This window comes from Panthera onca, chromosome C1, assembly GCF_046562875.1.
Source record: "Panthera onca isolate mPanOnc1 chromosome C1, mPanOnc1 haplotype 2, whole genome shotgun sequence".
Lineage (NCBI taxonomy): Eukaryota > Metazoa > Chordata > Mammalia > Carnivora > Felidae > Panthera > Panthera onca.
In genome coordinates this window covers 66,681,934-66,703,490 of record NC_138346.1, presented here as the reverse complement: position 1 = coordinate 66,703,490, position 21,557 = coordinate 66,681,934, and the positions used below count along the sequence as shown (strand labels likewise).

Sequence of the window (21,557 nt, the reverse complement as noted above, 5' to 3'; positions counted from 1 at the left end):
GATTTTTTCAAGAGTTAATTAACAGCATAAAAATAGACAACTTTAGACAACCACAATTTTACAAAATAGTATTAAAATAAAGCTGTTATTTATAAATTGAGAATATAACAAATACTACTTAATATGTAAGCTTCCTTTATTGTATCTATTTCAAAATAAGAAGACCAGCTACCTCTTTACTGCCATTTGACATTTTGATCATTCTGTCAATATATTCTCTCGCCTTATCATGACGACCAATGTGCCATAAAAATAAGCCTGCATGGTACAGAGCTTTTGGCCCAGCTCCTTTACGCTGCTCTTTTACTCTGGCATCTGATTCCAGAATAGCTTCTTTATCTAGGAGGGGAAAAAAGACATTAAATAAAAATTAAATTCTAGATCAAGTGTTCATAATAGGTCAGATGATTAACAGAGCACAGAATATAGTTCTCTCTAGAACACCACTGTCTAACAGAAATAAAATATTAAGTCACATATGTAATTTAAAATTTCCTAGTAGCCACATCAAAAAAGTAAAAAGAAACAAGTAAAATTGATTTTACTAACATATTTTATTTAACTTAATTTATCCAAATTATCATTCCAACACACAACTGACATGAAAATTATTGAGATACTTTTTTTCTTATTAAATTTTAAAAATCTGATATGTATTTTTTACAAGGTACATCTCAGTTATAATGCTAAATTCTCTTCAAAATTATGTGATTTGTACTTACCTTCCTTAAAATTTATAGATGAAAACAACAGATTCATATATTCATTATTCCAAACATTACTTTTCTAGTAACTGAATCAAGTATCAGTTTTAAATTTAAAATTAATTAGAATTAAAGTTAATTTAAAACTTGGGTTCTCAAACTAGATACATTCCAGCACTCAAACAGCCACATGTGGTTAATGACCACTGTAATGCATACTACAGTTATATAGTTTATGTCATTCTCAAGATATAAAGGCTAAATATACAAATTTTTTAGTAACAGGACTTGAAAAAATTAGCAATGATTCTGAAATTATTAGGGGCAAATCCAGGACTAGTACTCAAATTACCCAACTCTCTAATCCAATTCTAAAATATGTAAACATTCCTGGCTGCTCTCATTGGTCAATGAAAGGTAGTATAATTACCATTATTTACATGGTTTAATACTGACTGCATAGCAGCTCCCTTAAAAAGATGGCCCACCTCTCATAACTCTAACCTTTAAATCTATTACACGTGTGCTTAGGACACAACTATCAATTCGATCCAAATCCTGAATTGAATCTGAATGTGGATCAACTATGCAATAAGGAAGAAGAAATGTCAAAGCTGAAGGCTGTGATTCTGACTACCTTTCTGGAAATGGCTACTCAAAAAAGGTATTACGACTCTTTCTTTTATCTCTAATGATACCAATGTAAACTTAAATGTGGAACCACCAAGGTACGACTTTGAGTTCATGAAATGAAATTGTTTCTGGAAGGCTATACAGATTGCCTGGCAAGAAAAGCCTCCAACGCACCCACTTGAACACCTATAGAAGTTTTCATTAAGTAGCCAGGATACAGAGACAGAACTCTGTAGAAACAGAACTCATCAGGGCAGGGGCACGATTTGTACTTTCCTGCCCAGGTATCTATCAAGTCTCAAGTGGGCCATCTGTTAGCTGTGACACCATCTGCACAAAGCTGGCTCTTACCAGATATCAGCTCGAGTTCTTAATGGACCTTTTATAATCAGGGCTTACATCTGTATTCAGGAAGAATGGACATGAATAATCTAAGCCCTGTACTCAGGTAAAGTCTGTACTCAGGTGTTTCTAAACAATATTTCTGCCTCCATCCTTTTAGTGTCCTGGAAATCACATTTCCCAACAGAACCAACACTCTTGGGAATAACCAATTAAATGAAAACTTGATTCTAAGAGGAAAATAGTTTGTACGAATCTCTCTTTTTTTTTAGATTTACTGATTACATCTCTCTATGCAAGTTCTGTGTTCCACCTAAATACACTCCTGCTGGAGCACAGAGAAAGGAGATCCATACAAGAGCCTAATCCCGAACCACTTCCACATATTTGCCCATTGATTTATCCTGTACGACACATATGTTTTATATTCAAATCCTACTTGTGCTTCTAAAACCAGATTAAGGCCCCATTTTACACAAAGCGTTTGCTTTGTTCTTCTATGGATTAATAGTACATACCATTTTCAGTTAATTATGAACTCATTTGTTTTATTTCTCATAATTTTATTTAATAGTAACATTAGAATTTAACCTTATGGGTTTTACATATTCTTTTCTTATCTAGACTACAAACTTGATGTCATGGGCCACTTCTTACAATTCTTTTGTATTCTCTGTGTTTGGCATAGTCTCTTGCAGAAGGTAAGCATCTAGTCATTAGGTTTGTTTACTTGTTAAACACATTAATGTTTTAAGTAACTTTTTGTTGATCTGTACAAGTACATGTAGGGTAAAGGAGATATGTGATACTTTTGCTTCGGAAAAAAATTTTCTAATATTAAAAAAAGACATTCTATGACATCTGGTTATAGTCTAATTATTTGAAACATGATGTACATTTGTAACGCTATTAGCTGTTACTGGATATGTATGAAACAATACAATACTATTTCTTCTTTATTTCCTATAATTATGATACTGTGCTTCAGCCATTAAGATCTCTGTTCGTTGACAGTTCGCACAATTTTAATTATTGGCTTATGCATAAGGTTCTTTCTATAATCTAGTTATATTTCCCAACCTATTACTGGATAAAAATTTACTGAATATCTTCTAAGAGCTAGCACCCCTCCCTGCCCTGCAGGGATGTATATGGGCCTTTGAGAAGCTTAAGATACAGTGGAAGGGAGAAACTGCATGTAGTTATAGATTTGCACATAAGCTATAAAGTTGGCTGCAAAATGGGGCACCTGGGTGGCTCAGTCGGTTAAGCGTCCAACTTTGGCTCAGGTCATGATCTCACGGTTCGTGGGTTCAAGCCCCGCATTGGGCTCTGTGCTGACAGCTCAGAGCCTGGAGCCTGTTTCAGATTCTGTGTCTCCCTCTCTCTCTGCCCCTCCCCTGTTCACACTCTGTCTCTGTCTCAAAAATAAATAAACATTAAAAAAAAATTTAAAATTTTGCCAATCTGATATGATACATGTAAAATGGTATCTTTTTGCAGTTTTAATTTCCCTACTTACTAACAGAGTTGAACATCTCTTCATATTTGTATCAGCCTTTTCTCTGTGTATTATCTGTTCATATTCTATAATGCTATTACATTGGCTCTTTATTTTTGTAAGAGTTCTTTTTATATTCAAATACTATTTTCTTGTCAGTTAATGAATTGCAAATATTTTTTCTAGTATGTAGCTCATCTTTTCACTTTCACCCGCACTCTGTCTCCCTCTGTCTCAAAAATAAACATTAAAAAAAAAATTAAAGTTGGCTGCAATTTATGTGTAAACCTATTTTGGGCTGTCCTTTGTTTAATAATTGCTAATATACAACTTTATATTATTTCAAATGATCCCTATATATTAATGAAACTTTTGCCCTAAGATATAAGGAATATGAAAGTGATAAAAGACACATATTTCTTGTGCTTGATAAATCAGTAACCTTGTCAGGAAGATAAAACAAATATATAAAATGGTAACTATAGAAAATTGTAATATAGATTATCAGACTAAATGTTATGGTAATTGAGAAAAATCAAAATGAATTGAGTAGAAAATATTGTCCTAAGCATTATACTTAAATACTATACCTGGATTAGGACTCATTTTATGGGCATATATCAGTGCAATTAGAGAACAAAGTGATACATCTTGTTTATTTTTAATAGCCTCAAATTCCCGAAGAGCTTCTTGAGTTCTACCTGAAAATCAAAATTATAATGTGAAAAACTTCATAGTACAAAACAAGAATTTAAAACTTATGGAACATGTTTAATAATTAGCACATACCTTCCATTAATGTACCATAGGCATGATAAAACCTGAAGACTGGGTCACTGCCATACCTCTTAACTCCTTCACTGGCAGTAAGTAATACATGATGGAAATATTTCTCCTGACAATAGTAATTAATCAAAGTCTAAAAGGAAACAGGGACTAAATGTTAAAAGAGATTTTGGTGTTCAAATACCTTAAGAAGCAGATATTAATCTAAAATTTTAAATAATCTAAAATTAGATAATGTGGTTCTTTTTTCCTTCCAAGTTCCTGAAAATATTGTTAAAGGCTAGCATTTAACAGTAACAAATGCAAAACACAATGAACACAAAATTTTTGAAAAAACTCAATGTTTTCTAATAATTTCCATCTTTTTTTTCTAAATTATTTAACAATACTGAAATTAGGCTACTATTGCCTCTTTCCTTTGCCCACATTTTCTTAAAGGTTTTAGAAAATGGGAAAACAGGGACGCCTGGGCTCAGTTGGTTTAGCGTCAAACTCTTGATTTAGGCTGGGGGTCATGATCTCACAGTTTGTGAGTTCGAGTCCCACACTGCTGACAGTAGGTAGCCTGCTGAGGATTCTCTCTCTCTCCGTCTCTCTCTCTGCCCCTCCCCCCACTTGCATGTACACTTGTGTGTGTGTGGGGGGGGGGGGGGATTCTGTCTCTCTCTCAAAATAAACTTAATAAAACATAAAAGAAAAGAAAATGGGAAAATTGACAAAAACAGGACTAGTAAGAGCCTTCCATTGCCAGACCACAGGATTCTTTTTTAAAAAAGAATCTTGCTTCTATTTTGTTTTTAGAGCATTACAAAGTAATGACAAATTGAATTCAGCAATTCACTGTCAAATATCTTTTTTTCTGAGTTCTACAACAAAGAACTGTCAGTAAGAACAAATGATCTAAACTTTTTAAATGGAAATTATTACCTTTAAGCTTTTTTCAAAATTATATTATTTAGATTTACTTGGCAGAAAACTACTATCAGGAGATACTAAGTTCTGATTAATTGAGTCTATGCTTTACACCTTTCTCTCAGGATCATACCTAAGGCTTAGTTGCTAACCTAATCAAAGAAGGAAGCCATATTCACTATTTCTGTAATGGACCTGATCCACCTCCATAAACCAATTTGGACCATCCCATACTCACCTACTCTGATTCTGCAGCCCATACAGCAGGAGGGAGAAATATAGATGAAGCAGTGATTGAAAAGATTGAAATATGAATGTCTAGACTGTTTACAAATTTTTTTTAAATTTTTTTATTTTTGAGAGACAGAGCGTGAGTGGGGGAAAGGGGAGAGGGAGAGGGGGAGAGGGGGAGAGGGGGAGAGAGAGAGAGAGGCAGAATCTGAAACAGGCTCCAGGCTCTGAGCTGTCAGCACAGAGCCCAACACGGGGCTCGAACCCATGTACTGTGAGATCATGACCCAAGTCAAAGTCAAACGTTTGACTGAGCCACCCAGGCGTCCCTAGACTGCTCTTTTTTACAGTGTGTTGTTTCTGAAGGGCTACAGTCCACATGCTTCTCTTGAACACTTAGGCAAAGATTCCCTTTTAACTTTTACTCTGCTTCCCTCCTTGTGGTTACTGCTCTCTTGTTCCCAGTTACCCACACAGCACGCTTCAGTAAAGTGCACTTTTCCTCCTGTGCCCTTCCCTAAGATTGCAGATGAACTCTTTGTTTGCCACAACTAAGGACAATGTTAATATCATCTTACTGGACTTCTATTCAACATTTACTATCACCAAGCATCTATAATTTTCCTGAAAGGTATCATAAAAAGGACATGGATTTAAGGTGAAAAGACCTGGTTTTAAATTTCTGGTCCATCTTACACACCTTAGTTTGCTCATTTGTAAAATGCCACTAATTATTTATAGACCATTGTGAGGATTAATTAACAGTATCATACTGTAAAACTCCTGTTCTGAGAAAAGTAAGTTCCTCTGAGCCCTATACATTGATGAAATAAAAAAACGTAGTGTCCAGTCAAGACCTCTCATCAAAGCTCCAGATTTATCTTTCCATTTGCCCCCTCTACCCAAGCCAGAAATCAAGTCATGGCATCCTCCCTTCCAGTTTGCCCAGTCTCACTAATTCTAACCAGTCAGTAGGCTCTTCTGTTTCTCTAGTCTACTTCCTACTCTCACATCTATTACCACTCCTTGGTTTGTTCAGACCAACAAATGTTTACTGACTGCCTACCAGTCCCAGACACTGGGCTAGATACTGTTTATGTGAAGATGAATAAGACATGGTTCCTGACCCAGAAAGGCTTAAAATTTTAACCTGAGACTAGAATCCAAAGACTAAAACCATGCCATAAATACAAGAAAAGAGCTTATAAAGTGTTGTAGGGATGTAAAGAATGAGGTTGGGGTGTGGGATGACAGAAGAATAAAAAGATTCTCTGGGTGGACTTCAGAATTCCCTCTTGAATCATGAACTCCTCACCCCGTCCACACGTACACATATTTCCCCTTCATGATCCTTGAGGAGGGTAGAGGAGTTACCAGGCAGAGGAACTACAGCAACAGAGATAAGAAATCAGCACTGGTAAGAAATCAGCAGTGAAACACAAGGATGGAGAGGCGATGGAGAGGACTTAAAGTCATCCTGTATTGTAGAGCAGGGATTGACAAACTATAGCCAGCTGCTCTTTTTTTTTTTTTTTTTTGGGTATGGTCAGCAAACTAAGAATGGCTTGTACATTTTCAAACAGCTGGCGGGGGGGGGGGGGGGGGACAAAACAAAACAAATATTCATAACATGTGAAAATTCTAAGAAATTCAAATTTTAGTGTCCATAAATAAAGTTTTACTGGAACAGGGCCATGCTCGCTCGTTTGTTTAAGTATTGCCTATGGTCGCTATCAAGCTGCAATGGCAGGTTAGATGCCAGGAGCCCTATGGCCTGTGAAGCCCAAGATATGTACTATTTGACCCTTTACAGAGAAAGTTTGCCATTCCCTGTTTTAGAGTCTTATGTTAAGACGCAGATTCTAGGATGAGGAGGTTGGAGAGAAAGGTAGGGTCTAGCAGGGCCTCATGTTAAGGACTTGGATTTACTCCTCTAGTCTAAGTGATGAAGAGCCACATAACAGTATTAGGCATGAAAGTGTTTTTATTGAAAAGTTCACTTAGTTCATAGTGCAAAGGACAAATTAAAGTTATGAAAAAAATTAAGGAGATGGGGAGGGCTTTGGAAAATAATGTAACTCAAGCAAAAAATCAGAAGACTCTCCAGGACTCTCTGTCACTGCCACTTTTCACCATCTAACTTTTCACCATCTAACACACTACTTACCGTCTGACTCCCCCCAGTCAAATGTAAGTCTAAGACTGGGAGTGTTTTTCTTAGCTTTAATATTGCAGGACTTATTATTTTCAGGGCTTAGAACAGTGCCAGCAACATAGTGGGCACTCAATAAATACTTGTTGAATTAATTTAAGGTTTGTTTTTTTTTTTTTATTTTTTTTTTAACGTTTATTTATTTTTGAGACAGAGAGAGACAGAGCATGAACAGGGGAGGGTCAGAGAGAGAGGGAGACACAGAATCCGAAACAGGCTCCAGGCTCTGTCAGCACAGAGCCCGACGCAGGGCTCGAACTCACGGACCGCGAGATCATGACCTGAGCCGAAGTCGGACGCTCAACCGACTGAGCCACCCAGGTGCCCCTAATTAATTTAAGGTTTTTGTCCAGCATTAGATTGTACAATCTGTGAAGGCAGGGGCTATTCAGGTCTGCTCATCACTCTCTCCAGCTGCCAATGTACACACAGCGAGCCCTCCATCAACATGTGCTGAAAGAGTGAATCAGTGAACAAATGGGAGATCATCATCCTACAAAGAAACTTAATTCTCAAGCCTCATGTCCCTGTTTTTAGATCACTTCTTCAGTGGACCGTCACAAAATATTTGCTTAATAGATGAATCGGTGATAAAGAAGCCCATCATCCCAAAATAAAGACTCCTCCATTTTCAAGCCTAGCACTTTGTTTTCATATAATCTTTCGTGTTCCTGTTCTGTGCAATCGGTTTATTGACACTAGTTTGCTTAATTAAATCCTTAAAAATCGCACCGGGAGGCGCAGTGGGTGTTATTCGTTGACCAAGCATCCGGAACAAACGGGATACAAAGTAAAAGTAAACAACCTAAACGGGGTGGGACACGCACACTAACGGCAATTCGTTAGCAGCGTGACTGCCCGGACTTCAAGATTCCAAGGCAGGGCCCATGGAGGTGGCCCTGGTGATACAGCTACAGGCCAGCACCGCCCGACTGGGACGCCTGGCGAACCCGGGCAGCAAAGGCACAGCAGGATAACGACGCCTTCGCGAAGTCCTCTCCTCCCCACGCCCTCCGGGCCCACGCCGCCGGCAGAGGCAACTTGCGTCCAGGCCCCGTCCGCTCACCTTCAGCCCCTGCGAATCCATGGCTCTCACCGGGGGGCTCAGAGTCCCGCAGCCCAGGCCCAAACCCCACCAGAGCTTCTGGAAGCGGCGGGAGGGGCGGGGCGGGGCCGGGCTGCCATTGGCTGCCGGAAGCAGGGGGCGGGCTCTCAACGCAGGGATTTGCGAGGAGGAGGTGCCGCGGGGAGGAGGTGCTGCGAAGACCCGGAGGAAGGGCTGCGGAAGGGGAAGGGGGCGGCACCGGGTGGTGCGGCGGCTGCCGTTGGCGAAGGGGTCAGAGTGCGGAGCGGCATTAGGAGGGAGGTGGATTTGGAATGACGGAATAAACGAAATGGGGGAGGTAGTAGGAAAAAGAGCAGTCTCCTTCCGATCGCTAGCTACAAAGAAAGACACCATTTTCTGCACGTTTGTGTAGGGGCCGGTTCCCGCAATGCGGCTCTTTGAAGGCCGGAACAACGCAAAGAAAAACTTTTATCACTTTCACTTGCAGTAATCGTATTATCACCGCAAGGTGGCGCAGAAAAATCAGGGTTCTTTATAGAAAGCTCACCTTTACAGGCATTGCAGCGATCCCCTTTGTTAGAATGCGCATTAAATTAATCCTTTGTTTTAACCTTTCTGATAATGATAGCAAGTTTTAAAAAATATTTTACTTTAATGATACTGCTGATTTTAACCTGATAAGATTAACTCCTATGCATGGGGCACCCCGCTGTGATTCTTGGTCTTGGTGTCCTGCGTTCGGGGCCACACATTGGATATACAGCTTATTAAAAAAAAAAAATTAATTCCTGTGCATCTTTTTAATTAATTTATTTTTTTAAATTTACATCCAAATTAGTTAGCATATAGTGCATCAATGATTTCAGGAGTAGATTCCTTAGTGCCCCTTACCCATTTAGCCCATCCCCCCTCCCACGCTGGCTCCCGTAACCCTCTGTTTGTTCTCCATATTTTTCAGTCTCTTATGTTTTGTCCCCCTTCCTGTTTTTATATTATTTTTGTTTCCCTTCCCTTATGTTCATCTGTTTTGTCTCTTAAAGTCCTCATATGAGTGAAGTCATATGATATTTGTCTTTCTCTGACTAATTTCTCTTAACATAATACCCTCCAGTTCCATCCACCTAGTTGCAAATGGCAAGATTTCATTCTTTTTGATTGCCGAGTGATACTCCATTGTGTGTGTGTGTGAGTGTGTGTGTGTGTGTGTGTGTGTATGTATATACCACACCTTCTTTATCCATTCATCCATTGATGGACATTTGGGCTCTTTTCTTACTTTGGCTATTGTTGAGAGGGCTGCTATAAACACTGGGGTGCATGTGTCCCTTCAAAACAGCACACCTGTATCCCTTGGATAAATACCTAGTAGTGCAGTTGCTGGGTGGTAGGGTAGTTCTATTTTTACCTTTTTGAGGAACCTCCATACTGTTTTCCAGAGTGGCTGCATCAACTTGCATTCCCAGCCTATGCATTTTTTAATGTTTGTACCCATCAGCCAACTCTGTCAGTTGCTCATAGATTTCTTCAGGTCATAGAATTAAATTGAAATGTAATGGATTAAGAGATTTCCTATTTCTGCTTAAAGATACTTCAAAAATAGTGGTAAAGATCTGAGGTTTAAATGTTCTTTGCAAAATATTTTTACATGGATTCCAAATTTCCATCCCATTGTTAATTATTTTACTTTAGTTGATATGCTTGGAAATTGTCCTAATCAGATTTTAAATGTGTTGAGTAGGCAATGACCATTTGCTTTTTTTCCATGCCTAGAGTTTAGGTAATGACAATCTAGAAGGAAAAAAGTGGTTACTTGCCAAGACTTCAAGGCTAGGTAATATTTTTCATTCGTTTCCTTTTAAAGATTGGTTTTACGAGGATTATTTTCTTATGGTTCCAACATTCATAGTCAGGCTAAACGGTTGTGATAATGGACAACTTGTAACGGCTGGTCTGATTTTCAAAGCATGTGGCATAATCTGCACTTGGTGTGCAGTAGAAAATACCACAAGCCATGGTCCACATCAAAGTCTATAATGAGGACATAAAAGATACGATTGTCATAACTCATTTAAAATTCTACATTTAAAATTCTACAATTTGATTCATTTAAGTTAGGGAGAAGACAATAATGGTCAGACACATGCCTTTTACATTTCTTTTGCTTAATAACACAATGGAGAAAGTTGAAGAAGTGATCTAATTTCTAAAAATGTATTATTTAGTCATTCATTCATTCATTCATGCACCAAACGCTTAATGAATGCCTACAACAGCAAAATTCTTGTTCCTGCCTTCCTGTTCTTTAAGGTCTAGTAAAGGTAGATATTGAATAGATATTCACAAAAGGAAATGAATAAATTATAGATAGTGACAGCTTTGATAGCTCTTTCAGGAAATGCAGTTAAGCAAGCCACTAAATTGAGCGGTCTCTTCCCAGTTTTAGGAATTAATGTATTAAGAATGAAGGGAAATTAACATCACTTGTTACATTCCAGACACAACTCCTACTCAATTCCTTCTTTTTGGCCACTGATTCTTTGTTTTTCTTTCAAAATACCCATGCAGCTCAGATATCTGATGGCTGAAAACTGCCAGATAATAGAAAATTTGCCTTTTGCTCACTATCAGATATAGGGGCTGTTTCTACTCAAATTTCATGATGGAGACTTACCAGGAAGTTATTTTTTTCTTGGTTTTCTTGATTGTATTTTGACATTTCATCTATGCAAAAGTAGGAGACAGAAGATACAGAAAAATATTTTTCAGAAGAGTCTGGTATTTTGAAATAGAACTAATGAATTATTTAAATGTTTACAACCACCATATACAGAACATCTTCACGAGATGCTATTTGTCTTTCTTTCTACTCCTTTCAAGAATCTGTATCTGGTTGATAAAATAAGAACAAAGAATAAAGATAACTCTCCCTTCAGCCTAGAATTTACTCACTTGGATCCATGTTCATATTTTAAAAAATCTTACCTAACATCAGATCCACACTGCCATCTTCCCAGATGCTCTATTATTTCTGGATGTGAGATAACCAGAGGTCTGTTCTAAGTTTTACCCTAAGGTTGAGAAAAACCAGGCCTTAGCTTTCTAGGTGTCTGATTCTTGATAACTTTGTTTATGGCAGTATTTGTTTCCAAGTAGTCACCAACATTCCTTAGAGGCAATACATGCTAATGTACAATGTTGAGTCTGCAAAAATAAACGAGGAACTCTGGCTTCATGCCCAGTACACGTGAGGTCATAAAGGATGCTCTGCTGTAATGTGATTGTCTTCAAGTATGTCCAATGTAATTTTCCTCACAGACCTTCCTTTCCCTGCCTTTCCCACCAGTCTCTCTCTTCCCTGTGCATCCGTTTCAGCATCTGTATTAGTAGCCACCGTGTGGTAACTCTGCTCCACTGAATTGCTTCCCCCAGCTTGTCATTCAAATGTGTTTGCCCTAAATACCTCTTATTCCTCCAGCTGGACTTTTTTATCTACAAGAAATTAGACCAAAAGCTCATAAGAATGTCATCTTAAGCCTGAGGCACATGGCTTTCCCTCCATCCAGAAGGCAGCTGACTCTATCTCCCTCAGGAAGAATGCCTTTCCTGTTCAGAACCACAGCTTCCATTTCCCTCTGACAGCTGAGACTTTTTTTCTCACCCCAAAGTATCCAGGTTTTCTCTTCACACCCAACTCCTGGTTTCTCATTCACAGGGTCCTCCTCATCGGCCCTACCTCTTATCTGAATTAGCTGAATTAAAACAGTTGGAGCTCACACCTCAGGATCCCTGCTCATAAAACCATTTATACCTGAGCTTTAATTGGTGGCACTATATTTTTTACCATGTTTTTATTTTGAGAATTTTCAAACAGGTAAAAGTTGAACGATGTAATGAACACTCTTATACTCATCACCAGAGAACTTTTTTTGAGATGCTATTTTGTATCGCTCTCTGTAGTTTCCATTCTTTGATTTACGTGGATGACTAGGCCATTAGTATTTTGTAGCAGGGTGAAAGCAAAGGTCTCTAGAACTGTACTGTCCAATAAAGTAGCCACTAGCCACATGAGGCTGTTTAAGTTTACATTATGATTAGTTAAAATAAAAATTAAATCATCAATTGCACTAGACACATTTCAAATCCATAGAGGGCAATTTCATCATCTCAGGAAATTCTTTTTTACAGCACTTTAGAAGACTTTTGGAACTTTTGTAAAGTAAAAGTTCTTTTTATAAAAGATCGGGGTTTCTTGGTGGGTGAAAGGGGCCAGAGAAGTGCCCCTGAAGCAAGAGGGGGAGAAACACTTTCCAGAGACAGAGACAGGGACAAAAGTCAATAGGGTCCTGTAATTTCAGGCATCCACCCCTGATCTGTGGCAGTGCACCCAGAGGGAGGGGAGACCTCACATAAATGGCAACATGGTGTGCCCAGTAGAACTGATTCTGTAATACTGACATCAGGCATCCACTGTAGTTTCTACAATAAGGATGTCATCAGAAGCTGTCACAGACCAGAGGATCAAGAAGTTTCTCCCATTTTCTGAACACCATATGAGCCTCTTGGATTCTGGTTAAGTCCTGGGAGAGATGAATGTTAATACTGAGTGAGAATTGATTTCCTGGCAATCTAATGAGACTGATACTAAGCTTTGGATTTTATTAGATTTAAAAGAAGAAAAAGAAATGGAAGTTTTTTGCACACACACATGAATTTTCAGACTAAATTTCAAACCCATTAGAAAATAGTGAGGGGCACCTGGGTGGCTCAGTTGGTTAAGCATCCGACTTCAGCTCGGGTCATAATCTCACAGCTCCTGAGTTCAAGCCCCATGTCAGGCTCTGTGCTGACAGCTCAGAGCCTGGAGCCAGATTCAGATTCTGTGTCTTCCTCTCTCTCTGCCCCTCCCCCACTCACACTCTGTCTCTCCCTAAAGAATAAACAAACATTAAAAAAAAAGAAAAAAGAAAAATGTGAACATTGTCTTTGGTAATTATTTTAAATATACACATGTATTTAAATAGTGTATGGGTTTTTGGCCACTGGGGGACATCATTGCCCCATGCATAAGACAAGAAGTGGTTCTTAAATTTGAGCATACATCAGGATTACCTGGAGGGCTTATTAACACACAGATTGCTAGGGTGTCACCCGCAAAGGTTCTAGTTCATGGCTGAGGACCCCAAAATATGAATTTCTAACACATTCTCAAGTGATGCTGATGCTACTGGTCTGGGGACCATGCTTTCAAAACCATTGCTTTAAGTAAAAATTATAAAATATGATATTAAGATTATTTATTGACCAAACTTGCTTCATCATTAGGGTATTACAATGGATACAGAGAACAATCTAGATGCTAAAATAATAACTGGCCTTAGTCTAGCATAGGAAGGTCATGCGGTATTTCAATAGTTAGTAAGATCACTTTAGAAAGTCACAGTTTCTACATAGTTGAAGTTCATAGTTCTGTATAGTGCAGTGGATGGAAAGAAGTTTAAGACCAAAAACCTTCATGGCTTCTGAGACTAAATTAGCTGAAGTCTAGACAGAACTTGATCCCCAATTATTGGTTTAGAAGATGCTCTCAAGATGTGTACCTGAATATAACAGACCCTAAAACCCAATAATTTATTTCCAAACTGTAATTCAGACAATATCAAGGAGACTAGATTTGGCAGGTTAATCCAGAGTTAGATTCTGTTTCAGAGTTGCATTAGAGACTGGGACGTGAACTCCCTCATGAAATACAGCCTTCCACAGCAGAAAGAAAAACATTTTTTATGGGTTCCTAAGAACTGGTCGTGACCTTCTGTAATGTTCGTATTTTTTTCTATCCCTAACAGTTATTGTACCAAAATTAATGTGTGATAGCACCTATCCCTTCTCATGAAGAAACCTTTGTATATTGTCTTAAAAGCCTAGAAAACTAATGTAAGGCTTACTTGATTTACAATATTAATTATGGTAGTTTATTGTTTTATGCTGCCAGAAATTGGTTTTATTCTCCGAAAAATAATGTTTTGAAACTAGAATGGACATTGAAAATCCATGTCTTTTCAAGCCCTTCATTTTGTAAATGAGAATCTAATGTTCAGGACAGATAAATGAGTTCAAGGTGTTACAGATTTTATTGGAACAGTATTTCTGGTCTTCTGGAAAAATGATTGACAAATAGTAGTTTTGGAAGTTTGAAAGGTTAAGTAAATGTTTGGATCTAATGATACATGTAGTAATATTTTATGAAAAAATATAAACCAAGTTTTAGCAGTATTTGTCTTTGGGCTTCTTATTTTCTACTGTGTAAATTTTATAGTCTTGATTTTGTTACAATAATCATGTTTTGCTATTGTCATGAAAAATAGAGATAATTTCTATTTCAGAAATAAATATTCCAATACTTTTGAATATTTTAAAAGAAAAACTGTATTGTTAAATGAGATAACTTAAGTATAAATGTTCATAGATAATTAATTTAAATTACATTATTTATCATTCATAGGATACACAGGAATTGAATAGCTTCATATGGGCTAATAGTATTTGCCATAACTCCTCATTTTCATTGTCAAGTAGGCATTTTCTTTGAATAATAATGTGATGATATGTGGCTCCCATCGTTTGAAATATGACATTATTATGTATGCTGCTTTGTGTTGGGTTCACTGCAAAAAAAAAATGTTATTGGCATTATGTTTTTGATCCTAAATTTGAAGATATTGTGAGAAGAGTTTTCAATATTTATCCATGTTGGTAGGTTATTAACTTATTCAACTTTTAAAAAAGTACAGTGCTGGCACTGTCCTATACCATGTAAGATGGGCATGGTTTCTGCCTTTAGGTTGTAGAACTGTTTTTCCTGTAAGAGATGTTGAGAGATGAAAAATTAAAGAGTGTCCTTTGATGGCCCCTTCTTCAAGGAGATGCACCTCTACCTAACCCAGCTGTCTAATAGAAACATAGAAAATGTGAATATGTGTGACCTACAAAATCCAATTTAGAAACATATCCAACAGAGAGACCTATAGATTTCACAAAAATCCGGGAACAAAGATATTCATTACAACCTTGTAACTACAAAGCAAAACTGGAAAAATTTAAATGTCCATCAAGAAGTGGCCCATTAATTTGGGGCGCCTGGGTGGCTCAGTCGGTTGAGCATCCGACTTCGGGTCAGGTCATGATCTCACGGCTTGTGAGTTCAAGCCCCGTGTCGGGCTCTGTGCTGACAGCTCAGAGCCTGGAGCCTGCTTCCAATTCTGTGTCTCCCTCTCTCTCTTCCCCTAACCCACTTGCATTCTGTCTCTGTTTCTCTCAAAAATAAATAAACATTAAAAAAATTAAAAAAAAAAGAAGTACCCATTAATTAATCTATAGAATGGAACATTGTGCACCATTTAAAAAGAATGAGGTAGATTTATATATGCCACTTGAAAATATATGCAAGATATATTAATTGAAAGGTCAAATTGCAGAACATGAAAAATGTTATTTATAATAACAAGTAAAGAATATGTTTACATATGTATAAAACAATTCCTGGAGCGTTACTCAAGAAACTGTTCAAAGAGGAGAGTGGGAAAATAAGATTTTATATTTTTCTGTGCTGTTTTAGTTCTTTTTCTTTTCTTTTTTAAAATCTTTATTGATTTATTTTGAGAGAGAGAGTGTGTGTGTACACACACACACACACACAAGGAGTGAAAGATCAAAGAGAGAGAATCCCAAGCAGGCTCTGTGCTGTTAGCATGGAGCCTGAAATGGGTCTCGATTCCACCAGTCATGAGATCATGACCTGAGCTGAAATCAAGAGTCAGATGCTCAACCAACTGAGCACCCAGGCGCCCCATTAGCTCTTTTTCTTAAATAAAAGGTGTGTGTTATTTTTATAGCTCAGTCAAAAAACAATAGCAACAACATCACACTTCAGTGAACGTTGCAGAGACCCATAGGTACTGGTCCCATTCCTTACCATCACTTTTTGATTTCACATTTATCATAAGATGTTATTTGGGAGAAAAAAGGGTTCCATAGCCTTGCAATATTAGAATCGTCATTGGCCTAAAAGTTAATCATTCGTATGTGGTCTCTCTTGGGATTGGTAGTTTATATCAATAAATGACCACCAGTGCCTCAGATTGTCCTGCACAATGATACCAGTTGAAATCCAGCCCATGTCCCGATTGCCAAATCCTTTATCCCAGTGCAGAGTTGTTTTCCACAGAGGAGAAAAGGGGATCTTTCCTAATTTTTATAAAGGTCTGTATGAGCCGATTGTGTCTCTGATGTTAGAACTTAATCATATGTGCTGAAGATTAAGCTATTTTGTTCTGTTCATTCAGCCCAGATTTCTGGACAGTATTTGGGCACTTCACAGTATCATACTGAATCAAACTCTAACTCGGGGGTGCTACTTGGTGATGCCAGCATATTCTGACCTTTAAGTATTTTATTAATTAAGTACTATCATCAACTAATGATGAGCTCCTGAGGTCCTTGAACCTTACCAGACTACCTACCCATAAGTCAGGATTTCACAGACTTTCTGCTGATGAGACTCTCCGGGGGGGCTTATTATAGCTTTCTCCCAGAACATTCTAACAGCATAACTCAACAGAAATTTTCAAGTCCTTTTCTAGAGATTCTGATTCAATTGTATTTTTAGCTATTTCCCTGGTAAGTTTCTAGAATTAGATGTTTAAAAAAGAAAGAAAGAAAATTGATCTAAGATTATTGAAAGGTAAGAGAGTTTATGATAGACTCAATAACTTGGCGCCCACCACCCTGAAGTTATCCTTGCATTGATTTGCCATGGCAATACCTAGACTTTAGTGTGGCAAAGAGGCAGTGTCATAACGTTGTGGGACATACCTGGATGGTACTAAATTTCATGCAATTAACTGTGTACTGAGTTTTATTTTAACAAATCTAACATATGACAAATAGGACAAACTCTGCTGTGTTTGAATGAATGCATTCATTCAGTTTCCTTGTTTCTGAAAAAAAAAATATTTCCAGGTACTTTCTCCATTCTCCATAAATCCTATTATCCATCTCTTTACGTATTTATATGATCATAACCTTATAGTTACTATATTTTGCTCTAGCTTTGCACCTATTTTAGGTTAGCAGTCAGTATAACTCAACAGACTTTTCCCTAAGGTTGGGCAAATGGCTGCACTTACCATTGAGGTTGATCAAAGGCACAATCTGTTTGCCTTTAGAAATTTGTGTTTTCTATGCCTGCAAGAAATACTGCTGAACGGGACATTTCTTCACCATCTTTGATAAAAGATGAGCATTAATAATGCAGTTAAGAATCAGGCCAAGCGATGTTGAAAACCAAGGTCCAAAGCCCTAATTCCTTTTAGAGGAATAAATTTAAAATGGCAAGCTCAATAGTTCCACCATAGCAAAGAACGGGATGAGTATTATATAATCCTTAAGTTCTGAAGAGTTAAAAATCAATTTATGAACTTTTATACCTTGGAAATATTTATGTATATACATATCTATACCTATATCTATCTATCTATCTATCTATCTATCTATCTCCTTTTCTTTACAGGTAATAGAGAGGTAGTGTATGTACTCTTATGGAGGGATACAATGCTCATCCATTTATAATATTTATTATATACATCCAATATTTCTATAATATACCAAGGTTGATATTCATTTATAACTCTTATGATGTTTTATTACTTCATATGTCTTATGTATAATGACAGCCCTCTGACATAGTATATAAGTAAAGGGGAAAATATCTTAGAGGGGTAAATAACTTGAAAATGGAATAATTTCGAGCAATGCTAAAATTAATTAATTTGTTTATTTGCTAAATATCCACGGAAAACCTTCTGTATGCAAAGCAGTGTAAAGAGTAAAAGGTATTTAAGGCCAATCTCTGCCTATCAGACACTATGTGGTGTTTGTGTTCTTGTGGCAGAAGTGGAGAGGGAGGCTGGTCAAAGGAAGCAACCCACATTCCAAACCACTGCATCCTGGCAGTTTAAATGTCACACCAATGGCATATATGAGGTGATCCTATGTCCTGGCTTGCCTGGGAGAGTCTGTGTTTATGCCTCTTGCTTTTGCATGATTATCAACAGTATCCTCCTTCACTCTCAAAAGTGTTTCGGTTTGGACGTATACATCCAAATCCCATGGAAGTTCATTGGAAAGAAATTTCTCTTACAGCAATAAGAAACAAGGGAGCTGTCACTGAATTCTGAAGTCTGCGTTTGGTTTCAGTGGGGAGAAAATGAGATGAGGAAGGTACTCAATGCTAATGGTGTCTCATCATTGCTCACCTGGATTCTCCAGTGGCTTCTTTTTTTTTTTTTTTTTTTTTTTTTTTTTTTTTATTTATTTATTTATTTTTGGGACAGAGAGAGACAGAGCATGAACGGGGGAGGGGCAGAGAGAGAGGGAGACACAGAATCGGAAACAGGCTCCAGGCTCCGAGCCATCAGCCCAGAGCCTGACGCGGGGCTCGAACTCACAGACCGCGAGATCGTGAGATCGTGACCTGGCTGAAGTCGGTCGCTTAACCGACTGCGCCACCCAGGCGCCCCTCCAGTGGCTTCTTAAATTATGTCGCTGCGTTCTGTTTCCTTTTCTTTAGTCAAAATATTCCCTAGTATCTTCACTTCTAGCTTCACTTCTTTTACAAATGTCTAAATGATGTTCATCACTATGCATTAAAGCCAAACCCCGACATGCACTTAGGGACCTTTGTTATCTGACCCCTGCTTGCCCCTCAGTCACTGTTATCACTCAGTCACTCAGTTATCACTTCATTGTGAATGCTCTGAACATGCCATCCTGTTTCCCATTTCCACATGTGTGTTTGGTCATCTCTCAGCAGGATAGACCTGTATGTAGCAATTACTATATGCTTGGAAGTGTTTATATAAGAGCTTTATTTGTATTAATTCATTTAATCCTCACAAGAATTATTATTACTGTTTTACAGATGACAAAATTGGGGCAACAAAGGGTTAAGAAACTTTTCAAGGTTGTTCAGCTAATAAGAAGTATAGCTGATATTTGAATCCAGGCATCTGGCTCCAGCATCTATGCTTTTGACCACTATTCCATAATATTTCTGCTGTTCAGCCTGTCCTGCCCTTCTTATTCTTCAAACTCAGGCCAGAATTTACTGTTGTAATTGTTCCTGTATCCTCCTGTAGAGTTACTCATCAATTCCTGTATATACTCTGTAATGTGTACTTACTTCTTTTGCTGAACTGGAGGGATAGCTTACACAATAACAGATATTGGGAAAGCAGGTTGGCTTCTGAGTAGTTTTGTTGGTGGCTGAGAGGAATGGAATGTAGTCTAATAAGTTTGGACATATTAAGTTAAAGGTAATAGAAAATATGCAAGTATAAAAGATTGATAGAAAGTTGAAATTGTAGTACCAGCTCAGCAAAGAAGCTGATGGTGCTGTATAAATCCAAAAGGAGAAAAAAAGTGAACAAATGGTAAAGGCAAAGAATCTAAAGTATAGGAGGAGACCTAGAATAGTATAGTTTTATGGAAGGCAAAGGAAGATGTGGTTTAATAAAGGTGTTGATGATCACCATCGAATTCTAATTATCTACCAAATATAATAAAGATGGATTAAGATCGTTGAATTTGGCTAATTGTAGTCTGACAGGGATAGGCCCCAGATTTGAGAGCACTAAAGAGAGAAAGGTGCTTTGGAAGAATATGTATCAGCATTGATTTGGTGTTTGAATCTATAAGAGTCACATTTTATACCAGACAGCTTGATGAGGAAGGATAAAATCTGTAAGTTAATGCTTTCCAAAAACACGTGCACACATATTATGGCAACTTTAACACATAATAGTGAATTCATTAATAACCTAATGAGCAAATTAAAATTTTCTATAACAATATATTTTTTCGTGAAAAATTCACACTTAAAATGTAACTTCCTGTAAGTTTACTTTAAGAAGATATTTGCAAGTGGCATATCTGATAAAGGGTCAGTATCCAAATATGTAAAGAACTTCTAAAACTCAACGCCCAAAAAACACACAATCCAGTTAAGAAATGGTCAAAAGACATGGATAGACATTTTTCTAAAGAAGACATACAGATGGTCAACAGACACATGAAAAGATGCTCAACATCACTCCTCATGATAAAAATCAAAACTACAATGAGATGTCATCTCACACCGGTCAGAATGGCTAAAATTAACAACTCAAGAAACTACAGGTTTTGGTGAGGATGCAGAGAAAGGGGAACCCTCTTCCACTGTTGGTAGGAATGCAAACTGGTACAGCCACTCTGGAAAACAGTATGGAGGTTCCTCAAAAAGTTAAAAATAGAACTACCCTACAATCCAGCAATTGCACTGCTAAGTATTTACTCAAAGGATAATATATAAACACACAAAATGGATTATTACTCACCCATAAAAATGAATGAAATCTTGCCATTTGCAATTCATCAATGGAGCAAAAGAGTATACGCTAAGGGAAATAAGTCAGAGAAAGACGAGTGCCATGTGATTTCACTCATATGTGGAATTTAAGAACCAAAACAAATGAAGATGGGGGAAAGAGAGAGACAAACCAAGAAACAGACTCTTAAGTAGAGAACAAACCAATAGTTACCAGAGGGGAGGTGGGCAGAGAGATAGGTTAAACAGGTGATGGGGATTAAGGAAGGCACTTGTTGGGATGAGCACCAGGAGTTGTCTGTAAGTTTTGAATCACTAAATTCTACACCTGAAACTAATATTACACCGTATGTTAACTAATGGAATTTAAATAAAAACCTGGGGGGGAAAAAGAACTTTTTGGTCTCTATTCCTTATAAACAAAGCCTACATTTTTAGAAAACAACAGAACAAACAAAATGCTACAGTGTACAGTTGAATAGCTCTGTGAATAATTTTCCCTTCTTAGCAAACATTAAATAGAGAAGATGTAATTCATGATAACCAGAAACAGAGTATATACAGCTTTGCTCCAAGTAGGTAATATTCTTTATTCCTATATCTACCTTTTGTAAGTATTTTCATCTTTTCCTTATAATGTTACTGATAGTAGCCAGCATAGCATTTTGAAAACTCAGTGTACTAAGGTCAACAAGATTATTCACAGCCAAGTTTTCTCATTGATATCATCGATAACTAAGAGTGAAGGTGGT

The 21,557-nt window shown here is 37.5% G+C and overlaps 1 protein-coding gene across 1 annotated transcript in view; it reads right to left on the bottom strand.

Moving 5' to 3' along the window:
- Positions 1–8,495, bottom strand: part of TTC21B (tetratricopeptide repeat domain 21B) — an 82,952-nt gene extending 74,457 nt beyond the window's left edge. Inside the window, exons 1-4 of the mRNA XM_060621362.3 lie at positions 8,388–8,495; positions 3,970–4,099; positions 3,771–3,881; positions 173–339 (exon numbers count right to left, since the gene is read on the bottom strand). Coding sequence (XP_060477345.1) covers positions 173–339; positions 3,771–3,881; positions 3,970–4,099; positions 8,388–8,408 — 429 coding nt within the window. The 5' untranslated portion in view covers positions 8,409–8,495. The remainder of the gene's footprint in view (positions 1–172; positions 340–3,770; positions 3,882–3,969; positions 4,100–8,387) is intronic.
- Positions 8,496–21,557: the final 13,062 nt, after the last annotated feature.